The sequence below is a fragment of the Cydia fagiglandana genome, chromosome 7 (genome assembly GCF_963556715.1).
Source record: "Cydia fagiglandana chromosome 7, ilCydFagi1.1, whole genome shotgun sequence".
Classification (NCBI taxonomy): domain Eukaryota; kingdom Metazoa; phylum Arthropoda; class Insecta; order Lepidoptera; family Tortricidae; genus Cydia; species Cydia fagiglandana.
In genome coordinates, this window is record NC_085938.1 from 8,025,635 (window position 1) to 8,045,204 (window position 19,570).

The 19,570-nt window shown below is 36.7% G+C and overlaps 1 protein-coding gene across 1 annotated transcript; it reads left to right on the forward strand.

Moving 5' to 3' along the window:
• The first annotated feature begins 4,785 nt into the window (after nucleotides 1-4,785).
• Nucleotides 4,786-19,056, forward strand: LOC134665835 (netrin receptor unc-5-like). Its single transcript, XM_063522854.1, has 10 exons — nucleotides 4,786-5,127; nucleotides 5,845-6,297; nucleotides 9,275-9,453; nucleotides 10,309-10,387; nucleotides 11,081-11,251; nucleotides 13,029-13,181; nucleotides 13,407-13,541; nucleotides 14,174-14,297; nucleotides 14,833-14,948; nucleotides 16,095-19,056. Exons 1-10 carry the CDS (start codon nucleotides 5,052-5,054, stop codon nucleotides 16,253-16,255), a joined length of 1,647 nt encoding a protein of 548 aa, XP_063378924.1. The 5' UTR covers nucleotides 4,786-5,051; the 3' UTR covers nucleotides 16,256-19,056.
• Nucleotides 19,057-19,570: the final 514 nt, after the last annotated feature.

Consider the following 19,570-nt stretch of genomic DNA (forward strand, 5'->3'; position numbering starts at 1 on the left):
AGAAGACACTAGTACCTAACTCATTAATTTGCTTATTGACATCATGCAATCAAAATTTTGAATGATATCTCAAGTGAATAACTTGGAAGCATTCAGCTTATTCAATCAAATATGTTAGTTAACATTGTTTAGTTGGCACTGCATTTTTATATACATATTAATTAAATAGTATATAAAAAGTAACAATATCGTAAAAACTTCATACAAACCCACTTACCGTGAAACCGCATCAGCTTACATAGCAAATAAATTACTTTATACATTTTATCGGTTCGATAAAAGATAATCAGATTGTTTTAATTCCTCGGTAAAAAATAAATGCTGGGAATCGTTGCACTTGTGTTTTGTGAGAAAGAGAGGTGATTCTTTATTTATTGGCAGGAGTGAGAGAGATAGCGAATATTAAACAACAAGTGTCGTCATATTCTGAACTACAGACAGTGCATATTAATAATATTGCATTATACTCAACTATTGGCCTGCTGACTGAATGTTTTTTTTTAAATATATGCAAATTGATCAATTTTGAATTAAGAATATACGTATTATGTTCTTATGAACTTACACAATAAAAAAAAGAATTTGGGATATTAATTAAATAATTACAAATATATTATTTTGGTAGCAAATTAATTGATTTAATCAATAAAAACAAAAAATATGTATTACTGTAACGTAAAATAAATGCATTGTTAATGTGTATATATACTTTGTGTAGATAAGTTACTTACACTGAAGTATTTTTAGCAATGATTTAATTTCTATTATGATAATAATACTGCTAGGCATACAACTTGACAAACGGATTATTTTATCATCTATGTGGGACACAAAAATCGGTACTTAAGAAATTGCGTATCACAACAATAAACTAAATATTTCCCCAATAATCTCCCCAAACTGTCCACTTAGTTGTCCCTAAGCCCTAATCAGCAAAAGGCGTAAGCGGGTTAGTGGCAGCCCTGGCCGAGTTAGTCCCCAAGATTCGAACAATTGAGGGGCAGTGAGACGCGCTGTAGTTCGTGCTACGTGCTAGGGTTAGCGATGCGGCACGTGAGGACTTTTAGATTTAAAAGTATTTGATAAGACATTTTAGGTTTTATTAATTGTTAGCATTGATTTTTTTAAATCTGTGACAAGACAAAAAATGGATATACGAAAAACAAAACATACCAACGTATAATTAAAACGGCCACATATTCGATAATATTTTTACCAAACTTGTTGTAACAGAAACGCTTCATTCTACCCTTATATATATTTAAAAAACCGGTCAAGTGCAACTCGGACTCATGCACCATTATTACACAAATAACGACAAAAAATCACGTTCGTTGTATGGGAGCGCCACTTAGATATTTATTTTATTATGTTTTTAGTATTTGTTGGTATAACGGCAACAAAAATACACCATATGTGAAAATTTTAACTGTCTTAGCTCTCACGGTTCATGAGATACAGCCTGGTGACACACAGACGGACGGACAGACGGAAGGACGGACAGACGGACAGGCGGACAGACGGACAAGCAGACGGACAGAGGAGTCTTAGTAATAGGGTCCCGTTTTTACCCTTTGGGTATGGAACCATAAAAATTAACTGTCATAGGGACCATCAATCGACGCGAGAGGTAGTAGAGTTAAGTCAAAAGTAATATTAATTAGAATCCTTCCATACAATTAAAAATGGTGAAATACTCGTCGTCGTTTTTGTCGTAGGAACCTAACTACATGGTTATTCACTCGCTTCGCTTACGCGGCTCGTGCGTGTTTTGATCGTCGTATCGGTCGTATGATGTAAATGTCTTCAAATCACTCGTGGACTCGACCGGCGTACCTTACTGGAGTGCTCACAATTTGTCCACCCGCGCCCACTGCCCACGAAATAAGGATTAACTTAAGTTTTACTTGTCTCCTTTAGCGGATTTCTTCCCAAGCAACCGTTTCTGAGTGGTTTACTTGGTGGAGTTGTATTGGACTGTTTGTTTGGCAACTCATCTTAATTGCTCGACAATGGATAAGTAGTACGGCTTAGCTATTGAGAGTTTTATGTGCTATATAAAATATCAATTAAGCCCCCTCAGTCGACCTATTACAGCGATATTCGGTGCTAAGCTAATATGTATAATATAATAACGCTTCGCCATAGACAGTAGAAATGCTCTGAACATAAGTATTACCTATATGTTATATTATGGCCTTACTTTCGTTTATCTAAATACAGATAAACTGAAATGAATATAACTTTTGGAAGTAGAAACAGGTACCTAAAATAAAAATTAAGGGTTGGAACCTTCCATAATAAATATGTATAATTTACTTGTGGCAGAAGGCCTCGCACTTCAGGTGACCACTGACAAGCCTTCCAACAGTCCTAATAACGTGGCTGCAATCCAAAATCGGTCCATGAATGTCAAAAACGTACATTTAATATTAGGATGCCGTCCATTTGGATGAATCCATTGTACTTAACGGCATCCATTTGAAAGACTCGTCAGTGGCCTGCTTAAGTATCTGAAAGGCTACAACCAATTTCTAATTTATTATATTATGGATTTAACTGTCATCATAATAATATAAAGTAATTTAAATTAAATTAAGTGTGTATTTATATTGCATAATGAAATTTTAGAAGTAAAATATTGCCCTTAGAATAGTTTGCAGGAATATTCAACTAAACGTCAAAGCTTTGCTATTTATAGGCAAATCGCTCCAAATTGCCGTGGTCGAAGCAAACTCGGAAAAATACTGGCTTCTCAAAACATCCACCTTTGATATTCCTATTGATTGCTCAACCTTTTAAAGGCTCATTATACTTGAAAATCCAGCGGAAAGGCTCGCCAACCCGCCAAATTTGAATTTCCGCACCTTGATGAGAAAGAGATGGCTGCACTTGTATTAAGAAAGAAGAATAGAGACGGAAAATGTTATTCTGAATACGAAAATGTGACTGGAGTAGCTACTTACATGTTTTACACCTTCAAAAGGATACCGGTGGAATAAATTCGAATAGAGAATACGCTTTGCCGTCCAACGCCTTTTGTGCAATCAATAGTCAATGTTGGCAACTGAACGCGAGGTACGTTTGAATTTGGAATCAATCATTTGGAATTTCAAATTTCGAACACAGTAAGTAAATGCGAAAAACAATTTGCGGGAGAAAAATGTGCATATTTGAGTTAGTGAGGAAGAAAATTACAGACGATGGTAATTTTAATACGACATTTTTTTAAGGAACTTTCAAGCTTCAAATAAATAGCAAAAACTGTAAGGGCCGCTTGCACCATTCCACTAACCCGGGGTTAACCGGTTAAACCTTAAGTTACCATGGTTAACAGTACAAATTGATACTGGGACAACGTTAGTCGGATGGTGCAAGTGGCCGTAAATAGGTATTATTTTGGGTACAGAAAACCGCCTAGGTGGTTGGTCTGTGTTTTGGGTCCATAACTACGTAAACTATAAAAAAAGCTAAGATCTTACCAAGTAAGTTTTCAGTTATTTAGGGCTAACCCAAATTATTGAAAATGTATATATTTGGTAAAATCGCATGAAAATCCGTTCAGTACTTTTTGAGTTTATCGCGAACATACATACAGACAGACGCAGCGGGGTATTTTGTTTTATAAGGTGTACGTACTGATATAATTATGTGCCAGCATTTAAATCATACACGACCATGACCAAAGACAATTGCTAAATATAGAAACACTTTACTTGACGTTATTGTGTGCAGGAAATAATTATTATTTGGCCTAATTAGAAATGATGATTTGATACAGAAATAATGTGCGTGATATCTAGCAAGCGGCATTCGAACTTTAAAAATACTACCTTGATTTAATATTTCTTTACTATTAACCTCAGAGTGCGTAGTTTTTAAACTAGGACCTGGGGGCCGATTTTTGAATTACGATCACTCGATTTCGTCACTCGAATATCGGCGGAAAACGGCGAAATGCTAATTTTTGAAATACGAACGATCGAAATTTGGAATCTATTGGTATTGGCCACTCGATTTAAATTCTATTAGTAGAATTTAAACGCCTAGTAGTGGAGATATCATTTAACGAAATACACGAAATCGAGTGGTCGAATTTCAAAAATCGGCCCCCAGTTTGTTTCTCTTGTTTATTTTAATAGTATTTTACATACGAGCGCCATCTCTCGGGGGGTTGTTGCGACAAAAACTGCACATTTATTCGTTAAGTGACGAGTAATTCCTAGTACCTAAGTACCGAACAGATCTACTGCCATCTACCTACTGGTTATAGAAATAACTCTCTGTTAAACAGACTTACCTCTGAAAATGATGCTAATGGCGACACAGGCGACATCTACCCGAAAGCATTAAAACTAAGTTCAGTTATCTTGTGACACATGAAGGGAGAGAAGTTCTCAGAGAACAGTGAAAGCTTACCCTGCTTTTACAACGCAGCGACAGATGGCGCTAGTGGTTCTAAAATTCAAATTCAAACCATATCGATTATAGCGGGCTTGTTTGCGAAGTAAAAATTAAAACAAAGTATTATCTATCTATTTACCTTATTAATGCACCAGTTTCATGGGGTGTTGGTTTCGATATCTTGTTATGATACTCAATTACGTTCTCACGGTTTTATTGCTTTGAACGAAACAAACAAAAGTTTACACCACCAATGAGTCTTCATAATTTATAATTAAATTGATAGATAACATCAGTAAACCTGCACATGGCAATTAAAGGCGGTTAAAAGTTTAATAACATACTTACGCAGGTTGATCGTAAGGCGTTCGATGTATATTTAGTAAGCCAGAAGCTCCCGCAGAGAGTACACGCGTCCCGTACCCCCATGTAACCGAACACGTGCTTTTACGAAAAAAAAAATAGACAAATAATGACGAGAAACGTCGAAAAATGTACAATAAATTAAAGAGTTAGCAAGATAAAACCAAATGACGTGCTTCCAATTTTAAAAGTGGAATGAAATTGAAGCGTTTTGTAAATGAAGTGTGCTGTTTAATAATATTTTTTAATATTATTTTTGTGGTTGTTACTGTGAAGTGTTAGTAATGTGTTTGGAAAGATATGTTGTGTGTTTCCTATTATTATTTATTGTGATGTCCGTTGGAAAGGAAAAAAATGGAGGTAATTTTTTATGATGGGAGACTAAGGCAGTAGAATCCGTCTAAGCTAAAATCTGCGCCAATTTTTATACAACGAAGTGGCAAGGTGGAAGGGGGTGGCATTATTCATTTCGTTTTTTAGGGCTGTACCTCAAAAGGAAAAAACGGAAGCCTTATAGGATCACTCATGCGTCTGTCACTCATTGTGAGAATCTCAAATATATAAGTATATTTATTTTATAATTTTTGAATAAGCAGTACTGATAGGTGAAACCCCATGAAAATCCGTTTTGCAGCTTTTGAGTTTTTTGCTAACATACATACCTACACACATAGAGACAGACGCGGCGGAGACTTTGTTTAATTTATAAGGTGTAGTAATATATATATCGGGAAACATCGTCAGTAAAATATTATACTGAATATAAAATCCCATTTGCTTAAATTCCTTCTTTCAGTCACAAATCCCCCCTTTCATCCCCCAAATGATGGAATTTATGGCAACGGGACCCGGTGCCATCACTCCCTAAATCATACTTTATATTTCCTGTCGGAAACAAGAAAACGTCTCAATGAATTATTATGCATTGCGTTATCGTTTCGAGGTAAACAAGGAAAGTTATAAAAATATTATTAAGATGTTTTTTGCACTTGGTATTAGGAGGGCTTCAATGAAATAATTCGAATCGGAGTGCAATAATGGTCTCGAATTAGTGAAAGATATGTAATGTTGTTTCAGACATTCAACACACAACAGAAAAGGAAACCCGACCGGAATACATACACCCAGATGGCCTTTTAACCTTTGACCCTTACCTATCAGACATAAAACCAGAAGCCGAGGACGATGACTACATACCACTGCCTGAAAACGACGAAACAATTGACGGTCTACCCATATTTTTAATAGAACCAAAGAACGCATATGTCATGAGAGCAAAACCAGCCAGTCTCCTATGTAGAGCCGCTAATGCTTTGGAAGTATTTTTCAAATGCAATGACGCTAGAAGTGACAAAGCAGTGCAGTTTGAACACGTCGATCCTCAGAACGGTGTGAGGGTGGTTGAAGCTGAGTTGAATGTGACCAAGAATGAGATTGACGATTACTACGGCGGCAAATTCGGATGCGAATGCCTTGCTTGGAATAGTAAAGGAAGAATTAGAAGTCAGGCGGTGTTCATTGAATATGCATGTAAGTGTTCTTGTTTTATCATATGTTGTATACCTACACTGCAGGAGGTATCGTTTAAGTTAAAAAGCTTAAAAAACAATTTGTATTAAGTCAAGTATCCTTAAAACATGGACAGATAGTATACATTTCATCCTAATTAGTTCACTAATTTAGTATCTACCTCAAAGATAAGTAAAGGAATTTTAATAGTCGCTTAGATTTATTGCTCTGTTGATAGATAGTTTTTAACTCTAGTTCGAAACTAAAATGCAAGCACCTACCATTAAATCCATTAAAGTAATAAACTTTATTAATAGTCAAATTCTCTACCAAGCAGTAAAATTTATAGCTGCTACCTTTCGTTACGCTCAAATTTTGGGCCATTCTAAATTTCCTTGCAGATGAATAATTATGTAAATTTTGTCATTAGGGCCGGGATTTAATATCCATGTTTATATGCATCAACCAATCAAAATATTGCGGAGTGAATTTTAATGTGTCTCGCACTCGATTTTGGGTCTTCGGGCAAAAAAGCTGCCGGAGAATTCAAACCAGGATTTTTACAAATCGATTATAATTTTGCATTTAAACTATACAACAAAAAAAAGATAAAAATGTAGTTATTGTTTTGTGTATTAGATACACAGGTACTTATATGGATTTAGTGCAGTAGAAATATTTAATTATACATTTCATTAAAAATAACATGCTTGTGATACCTAATTAAATCAGCTCAAACGTGTCTGCAAAAGTACTTCTTTAATGTACTATATAAAAAAATATTTAGCGATGTGACAGAAAGAGAATGTAACATCTGATGTGACAGAAAGAGAGTTCCATTTTACCTTTTTGGTGCGGAACCCTAAAACTCAGATTTCCTACAGTAATATTTTCTGGAACCATAATCAACAGAAACGCTAACGTTTCAATGACAATACCTGGAAAATAAAAGGTATTGTAAACAATGAGTATTGTCTAGGTTTGTGGGAAAGGAAATAATTCCGCGAATACGTATAATACAAACTATGGTCTCAGTAAGGATGAAGGTATACACATTACACACCTAAGAAAATACTAAACTAGCACCCAAGCAAATGAAGGTTTATTCGTTGTACGCACACTACGCACAGTAAGATTCGTCAGTTTGAACAGCAGAAGTTTCCCGATGATATCCCGAACCAAGTTTGTCTCTCTCGTCGTAATTCTAAAACTATTCCTGATCTAAAGCTAAGAAACTCAGACATCAGCCAGATGAATCTTTACACTATAACGACTCTCATTTTTGTTGAATTTAGAGAGGTACCTAGCAGATAGCAGTGCAATATCTTATTTTATTACATCTTGTTCTATTATTTTATATAAAAGGTAGCTACAGATACATCAAGCTGCAAAAGTACATGGCCACCTTTATGAATGAATTCCATTCATAATGTATCCAATCCATTCAATTTTGCATCTCGCTGTACATATTTTTATAACTGCAAATACTATTCAGGGCAAAAGCCTATTGCAATGAAGTTCATTAAAAAACCGCCAACTGGAGAAATATGTAGGATAAACATTTCAACACAACCGCCTCAACAGAGACAAAGTTAAATATACACTAAACCGTCAACACCCTCAACATAACTTGCGGCACAACTCAAGCGTGACGCCTCCCATCTAGTAGCACTGTCACCCGACTCCCGTCATCGGAGTCATCACTGTCACACTATGACGCGCTGACAGTACGACGAAACAGTTTATTAACCAACAGTCTGAAGTGACGTGTTTGAATTAATGTCTGCGACGTTTTGCGTATATTGGAAATGAGATTGGTTTCCTGATTTTCGGAGTGCTTGGAATTACTGAAAGAGAAAAAATATACGAAGAAGACAGATATCAATATTTTTATCGTATGTCGTAGGTATAGCAAGGCAGCAGTTATTTAGTTCCTCGTAGATGATTTAAGCGTATTAAATAAGTGTTCCGTTAACAAAGTTTTGTACGGAACACTAAAAAATGTGGTAACTACGGAGAGTTTACTCTGATTCTGATAATATCGAGTTTAAAAGGCTCATGATCGTGATCCCTTGATGACAGTTTTTAAAAACATTATGTTTCTAAGAAACTTTTAGGATTTATAGTACCTATTATACGTATATTATTATTAGTAATGTACCACGTTAAATTTAATTTTTCTCTTCATGGCACTTGGATACCGCAAACTCTCCGCTACCCATCAATTTTGATTCTAGTGAGCTTAGCACAAAAAAGCTTCAAAACCCAGTGCAACTTAAAATAAGTGACACTCTCAATTCTGGAATAGTTTCATTTATAACATCCCTCAAGGCACGAGGGGTGAGCACCATTACTGGGAGGAAGCATTTCCGCTCGTTAACTTGAGCACTTTGCTGTTTGATACAATGCTCACTAGCCCTTATTCTGGGGTGCAAATCGTTAATGGGTTATGGTCGAGAATAATCGTAAATATTAAAGAGACTGTGCGAGACAGAAAAACAAGAATAAGAAATCTAATGTGGCTGTTATGGAGACCCCTGTTTGCGAGATAATCTTGTTTGTTTCTAATATGTAGATAACAATATTAAGAAAGCATTTTGTATTTGTAAGTTCCTTTTAGCAATAACTTGACACAATTAAGGCATATAATTAAAAGATGAATCAATCTTTATCGATCCACTTGTTGAAGAGTTTTCTACGATATCGCAGAAATCAAACATCTAAATTTCATAACTAACATGTCTCTTGCCAGTGAGGGTAGTAAAAACAAAAGCAAAGCGTATCGGAGAAACTTGTGATACAATCCGTATAACATAATATCTCATACGATGTTTCTTGTCCCCCTAAAGATATCAAGAAGCAGTTTGTCCAACTTCCCCAATCAAAATACTACTCAATACGTTGCGTAGGGGGTTAACAATACAAACAGGGATGCAATCGATAAAGTAAACAAAGAAAACTTTGTCTTACGGCGTGATGCTTGCTTGTGTGCCTGCAGACATCAAGAGGCAGTTTGTCCAACATCCACAATCAGCGACCATCGAGGCGGGTCAGAGTGTGACGCTGCGTTGCGTGCCACCGCAAGCGGCGCCGCCGGTGGAACTCAAGTGGACAAGGAACGGAGTACCGTTGGACGTTAAGGAGAATATGCTACAGCTAACAAATATTGGGTTACAGGTGCGTACAGCAAATTTTAGGAACTTAGAATATTAGTAAACAGAAACCGCATACTAAAACCTTACAAACTGCTTGCCAATAATTTAGTTTCTTGCCGGTTTAACGTAAATTATCACACTGGATCGTATTCATAGCCTGATAAATTACCCTCGTTAATTAATTCTCATATATCACAGATATAACTAAACAAAATTAAAAAGTCCTTACCTAGGTAGGTACTGTATTTTATTTTATTTTGTTTGAAGAGTAAAATCCTCTTATTTAAGTTCCTCAGCTAAATGTTATGAAACAAATATATTACAAGTACGCCACCCGTCACCACTCTACACAAAAATACTTTTAATGACATTTATGCCAAATAAGGGCACTCAGACACATCTGTCTGTAACCGTCGGGGGTCACCTGTTACATTTTTAGTCCAAACCCCACCCGGTGCCTATCCCCTTTTTGTTCCGAAACATGCCTTTCTTCAAATAGTAACCTGATGTACCCGTTTCGTTAATTTATGTACCCCTGTTCAGTCACCGTGGGCAATCAGTGAGGCCTGCCGATCCACCTGAACGACTGCTGGCGATGATCGTGTGGCTTAATCTGTATAAATGGAAATTAAAGCTGATCTAGTTGATTAAGAATAATTAAACGAAAGCCTTTCATTTAAACGCTAAATACCTCATGTTAATGGTTGTTGAGATATGTTGAAAATCATGGAAGGATAAAGGTGACAGTCCATTTCCAACGACAGCTGCACTACTGTTCATTTTACAATGGAATTTGACAATAACACCGACGCGTTCAGTACCAGTAGTGCAGCTGCGGTCAGCAATGGCATGTTACCCTAAATTTGAAATTGTACAGGATATGGCCAACTATACATGCGTTGCTGAGAACATTGCCGGCCGCCGGGAGTCTGATGTTGCTGTCATATCAGTATATGGTAAGTTATTTACAAGACAAATATGTTTGTCTACTATATCTTTCAACTTGTTATTAAGTACTCCTTTTTCAATGCGTTATACAATTGTTTCTATTTTTTCATTTTCATACAAAACTTTGTTCACGGAACACTTATTTTTATTTCATCCTTGCAAGAGGTGAAGTCATCCCGAATCACGGTATCTGGTAGACATTATCTATTGTTTGTAGATGATACCTACTAAGGTCAGCATACGAATATGATCGTTAAAGTTTGAGGTACTATTAAAACAACTACGCAACAGTCGTTACCTACTTACTTACAGCTTAAAAGGATATTGCGTTTGCTGTACCGAGCATCTCACTAAAGGTTTCTTCCTTATTATACCGTATCCTGTCACGCGAAATTTCTACCGTTTGTGAAATTAAGGTCCATGACTACATATGGACCTACGTACAATAAGTAATTGCACAATGCTTCATGTTTGCAATCCTTTAGCTGATTTAGGTTTTGCGTTTCTTTGATTTTAAATAATTTATTATGTCGGATGTGCAATGTAAAATGCAAATATTACTACTACTATTACTACCTATAGGATTACATACTTCCCGATCGGAACGATAAGTGCAAAGCGGAAATAGAAAGTTTTGCTCTGTAATAGGTAAAGCTAGTGTTGCGAGTTCGGTAAGAGTTACAATTGTTTTTTGAAATTAGTGAATGGCGGCTGGTCAGACTGGTCGCCTTGGCTTCCGTGCCGATGCGGTACCGCTACCAGCGGCCGCCGCCGCACCAGGACCTGCACCGAGCCTGCTCCAGCCAATGGTGGGGCACCCTGCAGAGGTCAACAGTCCCAGAATGATGAGGACTGCCTGAGCTGTCAAAATGGTAAGATTAATAATGAGATTAACCAAAGTTGTCAAAAAAATGATAACTTGCGTGACTACTGTTAATGTTACAAAAAAATAAGACAACAAAAAAACCGTCAATGCGTCAGTTTCACCTTAATCTTAGTGCCAATTGCACCATCCGCACTTGACAGACTGATCAACGTCACCTGGCGTGCTGCGGCGGTTTACTATGAAAGTTCCATACAATTAAATTTAGTGAACTCTTTAACGCTGGATGCGGGTGGCGCAATACCGGTCATTGTGGCACTCTTTGGGGGAGGCCTATGTCCTCTGGCTGATAAATAAATAAATAAATAATAAATACATATTATAGGACATTCTTACACAGATTGACTAAGTCCCACAGTAAGCCCAAGAAGGCTTGTGTTGTGGGCACTCAGACAACAAATATCTGTATCATCATACAAATAAATGCCCTTACTGGGATTCGAACCCATGACCATCGGCTTCGCAGGCAGGGTCACTACCCACTAGGCCAGACCGGTCGTCTGATATGATGATGATGAACTCTTTAACGATAACAAACATTTTGATGCGACCGACCCACAGTGTTTCGTCTAGAACAAGCTAGGTGGACAAAATTATTTTTTTGTGTTTTTGGGTAGTATTATGGTTAGTATTGTTTAATTAAATATAATTTACTAAAAATTTTAAAATACCATGAAAAAAACGTAAAAAAATTGAAATAAAATATATATTTAAATTAATTATATATTTTTTTGCAAATAATTTATCAACAAAATAATAAACAAAATTTACAGTTCGTTAGATACATTATTTTCATACTATTTACTTAAAAATATACAAAAAAATAGAAATATAATATAGAAAATTAATTAAAATTTAAGTTTTTTTTTTTTTTTTTTTGGAATTCACGGGCCTACAAATCCCGGTCTTTTGATAGGCTTGCGTGGGGATATAGATCCAACACGTAGAGGCCCCTTGGAGAGCTTTAATGTCATGTAGAACGCCTGCTGGAACCCGTTCACAGGTGCAACAATAGACACCCATGAACCGGTCTCAGCAGGCATTGGGACTATTACGCATTTTCTATTAAATCGAAGTGGCTATTACCGTATGTATGCACTAGAGTGCAGGAAGTAACAGCTTTCATTAAGGAATCAGGTCCCTATTAAAGCGGCACGCTGAGTCTTTTATAATAATTAGATTATTCAAGTTCTAAACGGATGCATTTAATGGCTGTGAGAAGCTTCAGGTTCGCTACTTAATTTGTACCAGTACACTTCAAATGTTCTGTGATCATATGACACACACTATCAACCGGACGTTCGCTTTTTGTCTTTAAACGAATAAGCGCCACTTGCACCACCCGACTAACCCGGGGTTAACCGGATAAACCGTCAACCCAGCGTTAAATTGTACTGGTAATCATGGTAACTCCAGGTTTAACCGGTTAACCCCGGGGCAGTTGAATGGTGCAAGTGGGCCTAAGGGTATCACCAGATATATCGATGCGGAATCGGCAAAAGCCGATAGGAAAAAACTTTATGTCTGCGCAAAAAGAGCGAAAAAATCGTCGTTCGGCTCGCATCGGCCGACGCGCGTCGACGGCTTTTTCGCTCTTATTGTGAAGACATAAGGGTTTTTACTAACGGCTTTTGCCGATTTCGCGTTGATATATCTGGGGGGACCCTAACTACTCAAGGAATTGCAAATTATTGCTGTAAAACCTATAATAACCTTCTGAACCTTTAAATTGGAGGTCCGATCCTAAACCAAAAATGGTTTTACAGGAGCTTGGTCTGCCTGGGGCGGCTGGTCGTCTTGCAGTGAGGACTGCATGAGGGTTCGGCGGCGGCAGTGCATCAGTGGACTTGTCTCGACTTGTTCGGGCACGAGTCTGCAGCACGCCGCCTGTGTTGATGGACTGTGTTCTACTGGGATGAGTAAGTAACATGTTTTATTTGCAACTTGGTATATTGATAAATGATGCAAAGGGGCCCACAGATTACCAGTTCGCCGGACGATATCAGCCTGTCAGTTGTTCGGAACTGTCAAAATTGTCAAATCTTGCGTTTAACTGACAGGCCGATATCGTCCGGCGGACTGGTAATCAGTGGGCCCCTTTAGAGTTTAAATTTAAATGCTTTAAAAAATCATGGATTTGACAGGGCTAAGTAAGAACAACCTTGCCCTCTACATCGGCATTGGCATGACTGTTGTCATTTTGGTGGTGGCGGCGGCCATCTTCTACGTTTGGTGTAGATACAGAAACTCAAGGCCTGGCTATATTGCTGCGAGGTCAGGTAAGAACAAAAAACATTGTAAAACTTACTTAATTGAATATCAAAAACTACGAAACAAGATCCACGTAAAACTGACGGACTGTTATAAAAAGTTCATAATTGCCGGGAAAGGTCAATTGACTATTGATACTTAACACAATGAATATTACAATTATCTGGTACTAGCGACCCGCCCCGGCTTCGCACGGGTTAAGAAATTATACATCTAAACCTTCTTCAAGAATCACTCTACATATTGGTAAGTGAAAACCGCATGAAAATCCGTTCAGCAGTTTTCGAGTTTATCGCGAACATACAAACACACAAACGGACAGACGCGGCGGGGGACTTTGTTTCATAAGGTGTAGTTATAAACAAAATTTCATGCCACTAAAGGTATTTTCTTCTGAGCACACAATTTTCCTTGTTACAAAATATTTTGCACATTAGCATTAAATTAAGTAGGTCGAATTTAAGCTGTTGTGAGACATACTAACATTGAAAAATTCCAACGTGCGACGCGGCGAGCCGCAGTACGCGATACACGGCCGTCGTGAATGCTGCTCGCACTGTTAGTGCTTGAGAAAGGAGACCTAGGCTCTCCGAAACATGTCGCGCGAGTGACTAAAAACAAGTATAAATATTCGGTACAGGTATCCCAAAGACGTATCCCACCCGGGACAAAGCTGTTTCCGGGCCAGATGTGACCAGGTCCTGCAACGAGTACTGGATGCAGGGCCCTGACAACCATTATGATATGCCGCATGTGCGAGACAGGTACCTACTGTAATTATTAAATAATGATTTCTGATTGTAACCACATTAATTAATGAGTCATTTTTCAATAAGACGGCCATAAAGTTTTAACGAGAATAAAATAGAAATTTGACATCTGGGTCTTCAAAATTAAATGTTCCAACCAACACTATAGTAGAGAATTGAACTGAAATTAAATTGGAGCTACAAACTATAAGTTTTCCTTATAGGTTTTCCACCACTTCATTCTTAGATTTTTAGCTATGTCTTGTTATACATTTCTGTAAGGATATGATGGTCGTTCTTGTCTACGGGACAGCGTGATAAAACGGTGTCCGTCACTTTCAATCCCACGGTGTTAAAAAGTGACAGTTATTTTATCACGTGGATAAAGATGGATAAAACCATCGATAATAGGCCGGCTGATCACGTTTGAAACGTGACCCTGTATTAATTTAACAAATGTTGATAGGCAATATGTCCTTCCCTTTATTTATCGTGTAAAACAAATTGCCGGTTATCGATCTTCGTTTATCAATATTGCTCCCTTCGCTAGCTACTCCTCGCCCTTCGGCAACCGGACCCGGCAACCCTCGTCGGCCGGCAGCAACCACTACGAGATGAAACCCTACAGCCCTTCCGGCGACTCTGCGTCTAGTTGTTACACTAACTGTAAGTATACTTTAGTACCTACTTACTGAAGAATTAGTGTCAATGTAGATAAGTTAGGTACATGAGATTGGGGCAGTATGCAATGAAAAAAAAAACATGATTTTTTTTACAAGCAGAAACGTCTGCGTGTGATGCTATTCGATGTTATTTGTTTATTTATTTGCTGGCTATGGATGAGGTCTCGGTGGCTCAGATGGCAGAGCGCTGGAGTATCGATCCAGAGGCCGTGAGTTCCAAGTCTCACCCAAGACAGTAATTTTTCCACTTTTAAATTTATTCTATGTTTAAAAAAATTTGACAGATTAATGACATTGACTATGAAGCATGACATTAAATATTTAATTCTTTTGTAATATCGAGTGGCGGACACATTTCACCTCGAAATAGCCACTCCAAAAATACAAAAATATACACAAACGAGTTCAGTGATGTTCACCCCTTTGGGTAACCTGACACTGATAGATCTAATGTGACGTGCCGGGGTGAGGTGTCATATACCCCATTACCCCGGGGTTATAAAAGTGTTACACGCCGCAACGCGTATCCGCGCGTATTTTATTTTTAGCCAGTCAGGTTCGATATTAAGTCGATATTGGCTTAGAGAAATGAAATTATTGATAAAAACGAGATAAAAATTTCAAACTAAAAGAACCTTGTTGCATTTACATAACAACATTAAAACAGTGTCCATTATTTATTCGTTCAAGGTGTACTAGTAGACCTTATGACCTTAATTAATATACAAATTTATGCACCTGTTTTACACCAAAAGTAATGAAAACGTGACACTTTATATGCATTATTCTAAAAAAAAGTGTCTTAGGTGTAGACTGTACGTGTAACATATTAAAGCGTGCACACGTAGGTACAGGTATACTTAAATTATGTGTATTTTTTGCTTTCATGATTTATCACAGCCTAAAATAACTTACATCAACTATATATAGGTACTTACTTAAATCACTTGTTAGGCGCTGTACTACTAACTTATACTTATATTTAAAAGCGAAATTGTTTATCGATAAACCTGTCTGAAAGTATTTCAGTGTAGTGTACATTTCGTGTACCTTGTTATTTATTGTTTTTATTTTAAAGTGCAAAACAGTATGTATTGTTATGTATATTACATAAAATCAATTGCTGCAGCCAGAACAATGACGTCACGCTCCAGCGAGTGCTCCTCCCAGCTCGCGGAGCTGGTGACGTCATCACCCAGCTCCGCGAAAGTCGACGTCGCCGTCACGCTACCCGCAATACCTCTGGACTCCAGTTACAGGGAGAAGATATGCCTTACTGTTGTCAAATAGACTGTTGTTACGTAATCAGGGTAAAAAAAATGTAATTAATGTAACAGCTGTATTTGGTTCGATCCCGAGCAAAGCCTGCTTGGATAACAGTCGGCCGTTAATAAATACCTATTGCTAATTATTTCATTCGCCTAACCTAACCCTTCTCATGTCGTCCGGTTAAGGTGACAGTCCATTTCCAACGACAGCAGCACTACCACTCATTTCACTATGCAAACTGACAATAACACCGACGCGTTTGCACTAGTAGTGCAGCTTCGGTCAGAAATGGAATGTTACCCTTATCGACAAAGGTGCTTAAACCGACTATGTTTAAAAATAAAGACATGTTATCGTCTCACTTACAGGTAGCAACGTCGATCGGATACTCAGAATGTAAGACCGTCTGTTAACAAACTAAACATTTGGTTAGCTCGGCAAATTGTTACAGCTATTACGTTACGATACAATTAGTGTCGGTATTTGTTAAATATGTATTATGCATCTTCTTTTGTATTGTAATAAAGTGTATGTTACAGGATTGACATAAATACGTAATTGGCCTAAGTACGTTGAAGTTTAGTTTCTTATAAACTTTGTGTTTTGATATAAACACGTTTAAATAAATGTATGCTTATTTTCAGCACTAAATACTTTAAATTTGTAACAAGCGAATAATAATATTTTTACTAAACAGACAAACTATAACTTTTCCGACTAGTTAATAACCATTGGTCATTTATAAAATAATAGGAAACATTATACCTATGTAATTACTGCACTGATAACTCAACGCAATGACGGCGCGTCCAGCAAATTGCCATTTTCGTTATTTGGGGTCCAGAGAGAGTAACAGCCCTTTTGCAATAGACTAATTGGAAAAGGCCGGATGCTTGCGGGTAATAACTTCCGCGATAAACTGTCTGCCGTATTCGAACTTCAAGATATTCACAAGAGACGACACGTATTACATCCATTCTAGATACGTTATAGTTTAATATCAACTAGTTCTCTTTTGCAGCGCAATTCGGGCAACCAATGTCACTTTTACGTTAGATAGAGCAAGACATCTATTAGATGTGAATTGGATCTCTAAGTCATATCCTGTGGAAATCGTTCAAGAGTATCTCCAGAATCGCGCAAATGTCAAATTTGACAGGTCAGATCTTAAACATATCGTTATCGTATCTTGGTGATGTCTAAAAGCTATCTAATAGATGTCTATTTCTAAATCCGAATCGGGCCCTGTGTCTAACTAGGGCCGCTACTAGACATGCGCCGAAGCCATAGTAATTGGCGATTATATTTCTAGCGACGCTTCTCGTCACGGGATTGAAGACAGACGGTACTTATAATAAGTTATTGACGCTATTAAAATTACTTCAGTACGTGTCTAATACGTACAAACATAACTTAAAATGTATTTGTATTTCTTCTATGTATCTACTTTTTACAAAGAATTGCAGATAAAATAGTTGTACTAAAGCAATGACTGAGTTCCTTAACATTAAATAAACGAATTATAACTCTCTTTAATCGTACTTATACATGCCTGTAGAATATCTTTAATTTTTCAATTGCGGCCAAATATTGCAACTAATTTTATTTATAGCAATGTGCAGTGTGATCTGTTTATAGACTTTGCTGAAAATAATAAAACATGTTAAGTAATTGTGCGTCGAGTACCAAGTTTAAAAACACTATTTTATTAATTTATTCTTGTAAGTGGAAGGTTTTGTACAATGCCGATCTGCATCCCTGGCTAAAGAATTTGTTATATATTCCTGAATTTAGTAACTAACGATAGGGACGCAGCTATACGTTAGGCACTTTTCGCACAAGCATTGCTGCGTTCGCCAGTTACTTGTACATATTATTATTACTATTGCCCCGACTCTCAGATGGTAATGGCCCGACAATAAGTAGGTACTTGTACAAGAAGAGTAGGGGAGACCGAGGTGAGTTGAAACAGAAGTAAGTTGAAACAACGTGAATTTTGCGGTATTTATAATCGTCTTGAGGCAAGGACTCATATTGAGGAACCAGCGGGCTACTAGGACGCGGCTAAACATCGTTTTTTCCACCACGATATCAGTTATATATGTCTCAAAAATTACGTTGTTTCAACTTACCTCTGTTTTAAGTAATCTCGGTCTCCCCTATCAAGCGCTTTGTTTGATAGTGTAAGTATTTATTTATTTGCACCCTTATTATTAGTTATTATTTCTTAGTTATACGTACTCGTAATATCGGTTTGTTATAAGTAGTTATTGTTTGTATTTGCACTTTTATCTATTTATTTGCAAATATTTGAATTGTTCCACATTAAATAAAAATAAATAGCTATTATAACCAATGACACGCAATGTATACGTTTATTTTCTTAGTGTCAAATTTAGTTAAAAAGACTGTAAATTATATCGATGCATTTTTTTTAATAACCTCTCATGTCTATTCTATTCAGATTAATTATAACTCAATATAACTCCAGATATCTCTGTAACTTAATGAAGAACATTGGAGAGCGATTCTGATTTTATTTTCAAGAAATTAAAATTAAATTCGTTATTTTCTGGATTTAACCTTTAATTCCATAAAATACATTTTTATGTCCTCAAATATCTATGTGCAATTAAATTTAAAAACACCTGTTTGTACGAAAAATAAAATTGTGTGTGTAATTATCACTTTTTAATTTAGTAATTAGGTTTGAATTGTTTTTAATGTATTTTGATAAACACAATGCATTTATTTGTAAACGAAATTGTATATAGTATTCGAATAAACTGTGATATTTAATAAAAAAATTTAAGAAGCTGTAATGTTGGTTTCTACTTGCATTTTATCGACCTGAGTGATATAAAACAGAAGGATATTTAATTTAGTGCGCCATTAAAGCTATATCCGACCACCCACTAAAAGTGATATATCAAAACCTTTTAAGATCGTATAAGAGCCAGGCGCGGCGTATTTATAGTATTCGACTTATGACCGACGTCTGTTCTTTGCGTTCAAGTAAGATAGTAAGTAAGATACAGCTAAAATAAAGATAATGTTTTCGATGTTTTGAATTGAAATGTTAAATGAATCTAATAATACCGTATTACAATAGGAAAGGTAATTTTTAGTTAGACGAATGTAGGTCCAGTGCAGCAAGTACAGAGAAGCCTTTTGAAATTGACCATGCTAATTAGGTACTGGATTGTATAACTTATGACAGTTATGACATATTTTCGGATTTTATCGGATTTTAAATCAGAAAAGTTTGTAAGCTTTTAAAACAAAGTTGGTCAACCAAATTATAACAAATAAAACTAATAATTAATTGCCTCTTTC

Bases quoted from the DNA above. Each gene is read 5' to 3' on its own strand.
- LOC134665835 (XM_063522854.1), top strand. From the start codon at position 5,052: ATGTGTTTGGAAAGATATGTTGTGTGTTTCCTATTATTATTTATTGTG. The intron at 10,388-11,080 runs GTAAGTTATTTA...TTTTGAAATTAG, and splicing joins TGCTGTCATATCAGTATATG to TGAATGGCGGCTGGTCAGAC. The intron at 13,182-13,406 runs GTAAGTAACATG...TGGATTTGACAG, and splicing joins ACTGTGTTCTACTGGGATGA to GGCTAAGTAAGAACAACCTT.